We start from the raw sequence: 9133 nt of genomic DNA on the forward strand, positions 1-9133 counted from the left end.
CACGAGCAAGTTATCTAATTTAAACACCAAATAATTATTAAATATGTGTTTATAAGTAACTCTCTAGCCCTTTTTTTATTATTATTATATAGTATTATTGACACAAACTTTCTAGCTTTTGGAAGGACCTTTTTATTAAAATAGTTATGGACTTTTAAAATAATTTTCGGGCATTACTCATTTCATAATTATTATTCTTATGGAATTTTAAATTGAATTTTGATTATTCTAAAATTTTTAATTTCGTTTAATTTAAATTAGAAAAGAATACGAAAATAATGCAAATTCTTTATTGGAAAAAAAAAAAGAAAAAAAAAGGAGACAATACTTCTTTTTTAGAATTCTTATTGGGCTGGCATCTGCAAGGCCTTATATTCTTTCATTTTTTTTGACTTGTCATTTATGGGGTGGGTGAGTTCCGTTCACTTTATTTATGGCTGCTTGAAGAACTTTAAATCAAACTAGAGTTCCTCTTTGTTTTTTATACCAGCCCACCCAGGAAAAACCCTTTTCTCTGTACCAACATCTCCTATGCTTCTTTGATTTCATCCTCTATTTGCACTCTGTTCAATTTCTGTGCAACAGAAAGGGTTTTTCTTTATCAATGGCAACTCCAGAGAATACAACAGAAAACGGTTTTCTCAAAGCCAAGTCTCCACAAGGCACGTCAACCCCAGGTCGACCACAGAGGAGTTTCTTCATGGCTCAAATCACACTTAGGATTTTGGCCATTGCCTTCACAGTGGCTGCTATCCCTATAATGGTTACCGCGAAGGAGCCGGTCTCTTTAATCGGGCTGAGCATTGCACCACGTTACAGCCAAAGTCTTGCCATGAAGTAATTAAACACTAAGCATGTGCTTTGATCTTGTGGGGGTTTAAATGCAGGTTTTAATTATATTAGACAGGATATCGCGTGTCAAGCTTTTTGTGTTTCTGGGTTGTCTTGTAGGTTTTTGCTTGGTGCAGATGCAACTGTGTGTGCCTTCTCTGTGTTGTCGCTGCTCTTTCTATGGCCCCTGAGCCGTTCAGGATCACAGACCACCAGTTATTTCCTTTTGTTTTTGCATGATATGGTAAGAGTGTTGGTTTTCTAATACATGAATATAAGCATGAGGTACGACGCAAAAATTAGATGTCACCTACCTAATTAAAGTCATTTGGTCACCAAATGTTTTTTGTTTTAACGGATATCAAGGCGATTTTTTTTTTTTAAAAAAAAACCTTTTCTTTTCAACAGTTTTGTTGGAGACTTATTATCATCTTCATGCTAGAGTTATTATTCTACAGGAGTTCTGGTTTACCGACTCAGCGATGTTTAGTTGAAGTTCATGAACATAGAGATTAATTGATTATAGTCCTATGAAGTTTACAAAAGCTTGGTCCCCACCCAATTTAATGATGATTTGAAAGGCATATTGGTTTTCAAGTATTACTAACGCCAATTTACACCTAAGCAAATTCACCAACATTCTAATAGTTTTGTTAGAATGGGGGCCTGCCCTCTTCCCCGATGGGTTCCCTTGATCCACGTCCTGCATTCATGCAATTTTGCTTCACGAGAAATGATTTTAAGACAGAACGTTATAAAATGCTGATAACATGGTATGTATTTGATTGAGGAAGTCATCACCTTTTTCTCTTCTTAGTTCATTGTATTCCATTATGCATTATTCACTTTACCTTCTCTCTTGGTTTTAGTACTCAACTTTGTACTAGTTGTTTCTCTGTTTCTTTTTTGCTTATTTGAAAAAATGCATTGCAGGTGATGACGGTGTTGATGATATCTGGATGTGCAGCAGCAACAGCTGTTGGTTACTTGAGTAAATATGGTCAACGAGAGGCTTTTTGGAATCCTTTTTGCAGTTACGTGACCAAGTTCTGCCACCAACTCTTGATATCTACTGTGCTATCATACCTTGCTTTCTTTTGCTACCTGGCACTCAATATTTTAGCTGCTTACAAGCTCATGTCTCATGCAACTGAGTGACTTATGAGCAGTGAAGAGTAGAGGCTGACCAGGAAAGTTAAACAAAGAGGAAATAAGGTTAAAAAGGAGCTTCTGATTGACAATTGATTTCTGGTCCTGGATGCCTTTTGTTTTACAAGATGAAAGAGGAGTAGACGTGTCTTCGTTTTATTCTGCTCGTCATTGGAGGAATTAAAAGAATAGATCACGTAAACGATTGTGTTTTGGATAGTTGTAAATTTTTATTATAAGGGCAGCTGACTAAAATTTCGTGAACCTTTTAAGGGCATTTGAATCATGCTTTCTCATTTTATGTTTTCTATTCTCGAAATTGACTCTCAACACTTCCTCGTTTTATATTTGCTAAGAAATAATGTTGTTACTTTAGTCGACTGTTTGTAGCTATGAAGTCTTGAAAAATCAAGAGTTGGGAAATCAGATGTTAACCTATATGAAGATTCTTCCATGACCGGAGCTACCATATCCAACTTTTGCTGCACGCACTGCTGATGAGTTTTGCTTGTCTGGTGATCATCACAAGAACCATTCCAAGATTAATTCTAATGGAAAGGATACATCTGGTGCCTATTTGTCTAGCATCGAAACAGAAGAACATGATTCTAGAGATACAAACTCTTTACAAGTTTTATTAGACAGCGTTTTAAACAAAAATTTACATGGATGTGGAGACAGATCAAGAAAGTATCTTGTTGCTATCCTATGGCAACTTGGTAAGGTATGGTACTGTATTAGCCTTGCGTGGCATAGTTTCAAGTTCATTAGAGCACAAAAGAAGAGTTCATAGAGGGTTTCATTAAGTTCCAGTCTCATCTTCAGAATCTTTGAGGTGCTCCTTTAAGGGCTGACTATGTATGCCCCACTTATCGCGATCCCATGCTGGATCTATTTCCGGCAATACATAGTCATCAGGTGCCAATGACAACTGGAAATCTGGTAGGTCAGGCAGTGCTTGTAGAGCCCTGCATCATTAACTTTGTTAGGATCTCTACTTTTTTTCGCAGATTCAACTTTTGGACAGTAATATAAACAACATAAGATGAACTGAAATACAAATAAAGGTCAACTGGAGAACCACACACTTCTCTTCTTCCAAGAGGTAGCCATACATCTGAGACTTCCTTGATGCAACTTCAGGAATTTTCTGATGCAAGTGCTTCATTGCACCCCAAAGCGGAGGAGATCTTCAAGAAAATTCAGGGAAATAAGCGTAAATAAAATTTCAAGGACAACAAAACAATTACCTTTCTTAGGTACTTCTTACAAAACACTGCCCAAACCAACCTGGTAACAGGAGCTGTGAGGCAAAAGGTTAAGCAGGCCTTCTTGCTCTCTGACAAAAGCCCACCTGCAGCTAGAAAACAGCATACAGCACTAACATGACAGGCTGGTTCGGTGCCCTTGTCAAGGATCAGACCATGGTAGTAGTAAGCTGCAGCCTAATAGGTTGTGTAGAATAATTAGAATCAGTTGGTGCAAAATTATGAAACGCAACTCTAAGATCAACACAGCAATCAGAATTTAAGAAGTTGACTGCAAAGAAAACCTTTGCTTCAAGGAACTTCCACTTAATGAAACAGAGATGCTTCTTTCCATGCCCATTACTCATGTCAAGCCCTGACAAGAAGTGATAAGCCTGAAATGAGACAAAGACTAACGATGAGAGTTGAGAAACAATGAAGGTCAGTGAGCTTAACACCTAAGAAAAGAAGTTAAGTTTACCAAATGCATCAAGAAAATATTTTAAGAAATAGTCTTCTAGTACATACTAAATGAAAGTTATCTGTTCCTTCAGTTGACTGGTGAATTCTACAGAAAGAGGCTTCTAAAATCATAATCGTTGAAATAGATGCAATAGAGCATCGTGTAGGAGCTTGACAAGTCAAAGTCTCAGGAAGAATTAGAGCATAAATACAAACCTGACTAAAGTAGATCAGCTGTTCACATGCCAACCTCCTCTTCACAGATAAAGAAGCCTTTTGACTTTCAACAGCGAAACCGAGCTGAATTTCAGTTCCCTGAACTTGAAAGTAGTATTAGTTTCCTCTAATTCCCATTTGATGATAAAATGCCAGACATTTTGACTTATAATTGGTTGTTACAAAATAGAAGAGGTAATAAATGTCTGTTAATCTGCATTTTGAAGGAAACACAGAAGCTCAAGACAATTGCAGAGGTCGACTAGCACCATACCTGGCCTAGCGCTTGAATGGATATAGCCTCCAGGACACCATCTTGGAAATCTTTTGAAAAGGTTTTCCTGAGTACACAGAATCAATGACAACTATTCATATTGACTCTAAGTCCCACGAAAAATCCTTAATTCTGCGTCTTTCTTAACATACTTGATATCTGGTGGTAAACGAGCCAAGATTTCACGGACACAGAATACCAAGCACCCTGATGCCTTAAGCAGTAAATCAACAGCATCCCTCTTACAATCTGGGTTTTACGTTATAGATTAATCACAATCCATTGAGTCAAAAAGAACTACCTCTGAATAATTCATGACTAAAAATAGAGCGTTGAGGATAAGAATGAGAACCTGAAGATACAACCCTAATGCCAGAACCAGAGCGATCCTTAGGGATCATCAATGTGTTAGCCTCTGACAAAGTAAGCATTGCTATCATGTGAATGACAGATAATAATTCAAACCAGGAGTTTGCCACAGAGTTTTCCTGCTCAATCATATTTCAATTCTAATTACCAGTCCACTACTAACAACAAAGGTTTTCCAGAAGCAGCCGAAGGTTGAGAATTTGATAGACTTACCTGCCGGCCACTTTCCAGATTTTTCCACTTGAACTCGACCAAGCCCTCGAGTCCATGTTCTGCAAGATATATATAGCAATTCATTAGAAAAGGAGAAAAGGAAGAGACTGACAAATGATTAGCATAGAAATGAGCCCTTAAAACCTTTCTTGGTGAGCCCAATAAGAAGAGACAAGTACTCTTCCAGTGCCCTCCTTAGTTCAGTCACGGCAGATCCACCTGCATTGCCCACAGTTTTTGTAGCAATTTAATTTCCTTTTCAATTCTTAAGAAATTCAAAATTCCCCTCCAAGAACTAATATACAGAATTCTCATCTACAATAATTTACATTCTTTCTCTATTTCTACACATCCAAAGAAAACACAAAAAATAAGAAACATTATTAGGGTTGTGAGAAACACAGCCCTGTATCCCCAGCCACTAACACAATCTGATTGCGAAGGCAGGCCAACCTATCAACAAGATCTTGAGGAATTAACCCTCTTAGTGGCCTTTGAAGATCAGAGTGTGCTGGTATTCTCATTGAAGGAACATACACTACCACTTCTGGTACACTTTTCTTCCCTCTCCCCCCAAGTGGATGCATAGAAGCACCGCATCCCATTTTTTTCTTCTTTCAATTCCTTCAAACTTTACACAAAATATATCACGTAAGAAGCTCTCTGTATATAACTCTCTATATAATAAAAAAGAAGAAGAAGAAAATATAAATATTTATTCAAATAGAAGCAAGTACCAGTAGAAGGTAACAAGAAATGAAATTGTCAAGGATTAAAGATTAATTAAGAACACTACAGACAGACATTACTAATAAAGTAATAGAGAAAGGAGCATTAATGGGAGCACTGTGCTGCATGAGAGCAGGAAGATTCATCTGTATACAATAAAGAAAGTACAAAACAGACGAGAAGAGAACTTGAAATGAAATGATCACTCAGAATCGGTGCAGAGAGAAGAGAAGAGTACTGGATGAAAATGTGAAGCTTCGAGGATGCATCATAAATGTTGATGATACTAGAGAGAGAGAGAGAGAATCTGAGCGTAGGAAGCTCAGGAACCGAGACATAGCTCACATGGAGGAGTCGTAGAAGTCTCTGCGTCGTTAAAGGAGCTCTTTGAAAATTCATAATCAACTTGTGATACTATTATTTCTTTAATCCAAGTAAGCTTTTAGTAAATGACCGGTTAGTTGATATATCTATATATATATATATATATATATATATGAAATAATGGTGAGAATTTGATAGCTGCTGAAAAAGCATTACACTTATCTATCTGATAGCTTGGTAGGCTTCAGTTAGGACTATCCAAGCTACATTCAGAGAAATTAATGTAGCCCTTGTTTCATTGAATGATTTTCCGGAATTACAGATACTTTTCTTGATTGAAAGCTTCAAAGTCTACTCACGTGGTTAAAAATAAGAAAGCTGTTTAAGACTTTTAGGTGGACTCGTGCAGAGTATCTGAAATGGTTCCTGGGCTTAGTGGTCCAGCCATTGATATATCATAATGCGAACCTCACAACTCCATGACCATGTGTAATGTGAGATTATGTATGTGTATATAAATATATAATCTTAAAACTACATTTGCAGTCAAAGGATATTTAAATAGAGGAGTACAGTGATCATGGATAGATCTGCCGTTAATTCCGCTAGGTTTAATACATTTGCCAGCGTCTTACATACGTGCATGATGAGATAGCACAGAGAAAATGAGATGAGCCAATTTCCAGCTTTATAGATGCACCACCATGTTACTTGGGACAAGACAGCCTGGTTCATGGATGACAGCATTCAATGTTCTTCACTAGGCTTAAACCAGATTGTTATCCCATGCTCCTGCTAGATAGAAAGTGTTGATTGTAAGAACTTTTTCAGTCATTGTCCTGTTTCTGGATAACTAAGACTCAAAATGGAGACCAAAGCCTAATAATAACTTTGACATCTTGGACTAAGAGTCAGGACTTGCTCATGATTCTAAATTTGACTGTAGTTCAAAAAAATTAAAAAGGGAAGCAATTAGTGATGATAATTGATAACAAACCAAGACATGAAGTGGAAGAAAAACAAAACATATAAAAAAGATAAAAAAGAAAAAAGAAAAAAAAGAAGAAGAAAGAAGAAAGAAGAAACCTCAATTTAGCCCCTGCAGATTACTCCATTATCAATAGAATCCCATATCTTTTGATTTTATCAAGTTTACCTTAGACTTAATGGATATTGGACAATATCATCCCTCCATTCATCCAATTTTAATGACAATTAAAAGATTTCATCCAATTTTCATAGTGGTTCCATCGAAGGTGTCAAAATAAGCCCCAATCTACCTTAAAAGATAATTTCAGTGTTGAATCATTGTGAATTTTTTTCCCCTTCACTCCACTAGCTTATGTATATATAAAATTCTGAAAATTACTATAATTTATAAAGGAATTGTTCTTTAGAATAAATTGCAGTTGATTTTCTCATTTTAAATTAAAATATTGACAAGAATATGCAAGTAGTACAAATTATGAGATTGTTGAAATCTTTCCATAAAAATGTCATTATGATATAGTTAATTTAGTAGAAAATGAGAGTTTCAAGTAATCGAGTAAGGATTTGTCAGAGTTAAATGGAAATTTAAAACCAAAAAATTATACAAGTAATCTAATAGATGTGTTTATAAACTAGTAAGACATAGTTATGTCCAAAAAAAATCTTGTTACACTAGACTAGTTAAGTATCGTTAAAGCTATAATTTTTTATTCAACTAGTGGATCAAACTCAAAATTTACGAGGAGATTATTGTGGCTTGGTTCTATAGGAGACCCTGTTATATGAAATTAGAAAGTGAAGATTTTGAGTAGTTGAGTAAGAAATTATCAAATTTAGATGGGGATCTGTTACCAACACATCATGCTTGATAACTTAACAAATATATTTATGGAACAGTGAAATAAAACTAGGTTTAAGAGGAGGTTTGGTCATTCTAAATAAGTGAAGTAACATTATAAAGTCATATCTTTCAATCTAGCTATTGGATTGAACTTAGATTTTATCAGTAATTTCCTAAAGTCCGGTTATATAGAAGGCTTGACTAAATGAAAATAGTCAAGCTCATGAAGACCTTTTAAAAATAACCAAGATTATCCTCAAACTTTTTATTTGTTGTTTGATGTTAAACTTAGCTTCTTCTTTTTTTTTAAAAAAAAGAGAGATTTTATTTTATTTTTAAATTAAATTAATTAGTTAAATATAAACATGAGATGCTTATTTCATTATATTTTGTTCGATTTATTTTTCAAGTTATTGCTCTAGTAATGCATGCTGTATCTTTTGGTGTTATTATACAGTTTTTCACAATAGAATCGCCTTAATAAACTCATCTGGTGATAGGGGTCATGTTCATCACCAAGCAATAGGGGTCTCCGACAAGTTTTTATGTCCACTTGTTCCAGGTATGATATTGATGATTTACTTTTTGTAGTTAATTATTATCAAAAAAAATTTGTTAGATTTATCTATTGATTTTTTTTTATTATTATATTATTAAATTAACCAAGTTTATTGAATTCATTTAATTCAATTACTAAGTCTTGAATTTTATTTTTTTATTTAAAAAAAACATTATTATCATCTTAGCATCTTTATTTTTTACATTAAAAGTAGTATGGCTTGCTACGTAGAGCTGGCACCAATCCATTTTTATCTTCTTGTTGTTAAGGTTTCAGAAAATTTGACCGAGAAAGAAGAAGTGCGTTCAGAGAACAAAAGCACTAGATTTGTAAAAACAAGCACACATGGACATGGAAGGACTGTGTTAAATACAAGGAAAAAATATATAGCTTTCGAAATCAGAGGGACTAAATTATTTTTAAGAAAATTCAAGGGATAAAGTCTAATTTACTCAAAGTTTAAACTTGGTTGCTCCTTAAGCTTTGCTTACTTAGGTTGCACGAAATACAGACACTAAAGATAGTTCGGATAGCACAAGTGAAAGTGAAACTTAAGAAATTCTACATCATAGCATGGTATTGAGAACCTAAAAGATCATCTGGATAGCATAGGCTAAACTTCGAAAGTTCTTGATTTATGTGGGAACTAAACATATATAATTTACTCCTGAACTTTCTCTGCCATCAGTTTTTTAGCCACAAAACACCAATCCACCGGGCGTATGCTTGAATCTAGGTACTTTCCAAGTTTCATCTATGCTAATCTAAATAATCTTATAGTCTGTGTGTGTTATAAACATTATGTTGGCATCAGAATATGTGTCTGCAAATCTTATGAAATTTGGAGGGTTGAAGTATCCATTAAGCTATTAACCTAAAGCTACTGCATTTATCCACCCTTCGCAGTAGAGGAGAGCTAGCTGGCCACA

The 9133-nt window shown here is 35.1% G+C and overlaps 2 protein-coding genes across 2 annotated transcripts; one reads left to right on the forward strand and one right to left on the reverse strand.

The window, feature by feature from the left end:
- Positions 1-449: 449 nt before the first annotated feature.
- LOC105119374 (CASP-like protein 1F3) lies at positions 450-2276 on the forward strand. Its single transcript, XM_011017499.1, has 3 exons — positions 450-837; positions 952-1075; positions 1765-2276. The coding sequence occupies exons 1-3, from the start codon at positions 605-607 to the stop codon at positions 1987-1989; spliced, it is 582 nt and encodes a 193-aa protein (XP_011015801.1). The 5' UTR covers positions 450-604; the 3' UTR covers positions 1990-2276.
- Positions 2141-5910, reverse strand: LOC105119373 (BRO1 domain-containing protein BROX homolog). Its single transcript, XM_011017498.1, has 12 exons — positions 5728-5910; positions 5162-5400; positions 4906-4980; positions 4762-4820; positions 4532-4667; positions 4332-4428; positions 4180-4246; positions 3906-4004; positions 3533-3622; positions 3271-3425; positions 3069-3170; positions 2141-2948 (listed from the first exon to the last, which is right to left on the reverse strand). The coding sequence occupies exons 2-12, from the start codon at positions 5364-5366 to the stop codon at positions 2783-2785; spliced, it is 1251 nt and encodes a 416-aa protein (XP_011015800.1). The 5' UTR covers positions 5367-5400; positions 5728-5910; the 3' UTR covers positions 2141-2782.
- Positions 5911-9133: the final 3223 nt, after the last annotated feature.

This window comes from Populus euphratica, unplaced genomic scaffold (genome assembly GCF_000495115.2).
Source record: "Populus euphratica unplaced genomic scaffold, PopEup_1.0 scaffold2827.1, whole genome shotgun sequence".
Taxonomy (NCBI): Eukaryota; Viridiplantae; Streptophyta; class Magnoliopsida; order Malpighiales; family Salicaceae; genus Populus; species Populus euphratica.

Coding starts and splice junctions, on each gene's coding strand:
- LOC105119373 (XM_011017498.1), bottom strand. CDS start 5,366: ATGGGATGCGGTGCTTCTATGCATCCACTTGGGGGGAGAGGGAAGAAA. Junction 4,981..5,161: donor GGCTGGGGATACAGGGCTGT/GTTTCTCACAAC, acceptor TGGGCAATGCAG/GTGGATCTGCCGTGACTGAA. Junction 4,429..4,531: donor CATTAGGGTTGTATCTTCAG/GTTCTCATTCTT, acceptor CGTAAAACCCAG/ATTGTAAGAGGGATGCTGTT.
- LOC105119374 (XM_011017499.1), top strand. CDS start 605: ATGGCAACTCCAGAGAATACAACAGAAAACGGTTTTCTCAAAGCCAAG. Junction 838..951: donor AGCCAAAGTCTTGCCATGAA/GTAATTAAACAC, acceptor GTTGTCTTGTAG/GTTTTTGCTTGGTGCAGATG. Junction 1,076..1,764: donor TTTTGTTTTTGCATGATATG/GTAAGAGTGTTG, acceptor AATGCATTGCAG/GTGATGACGGTGTTGATGAT.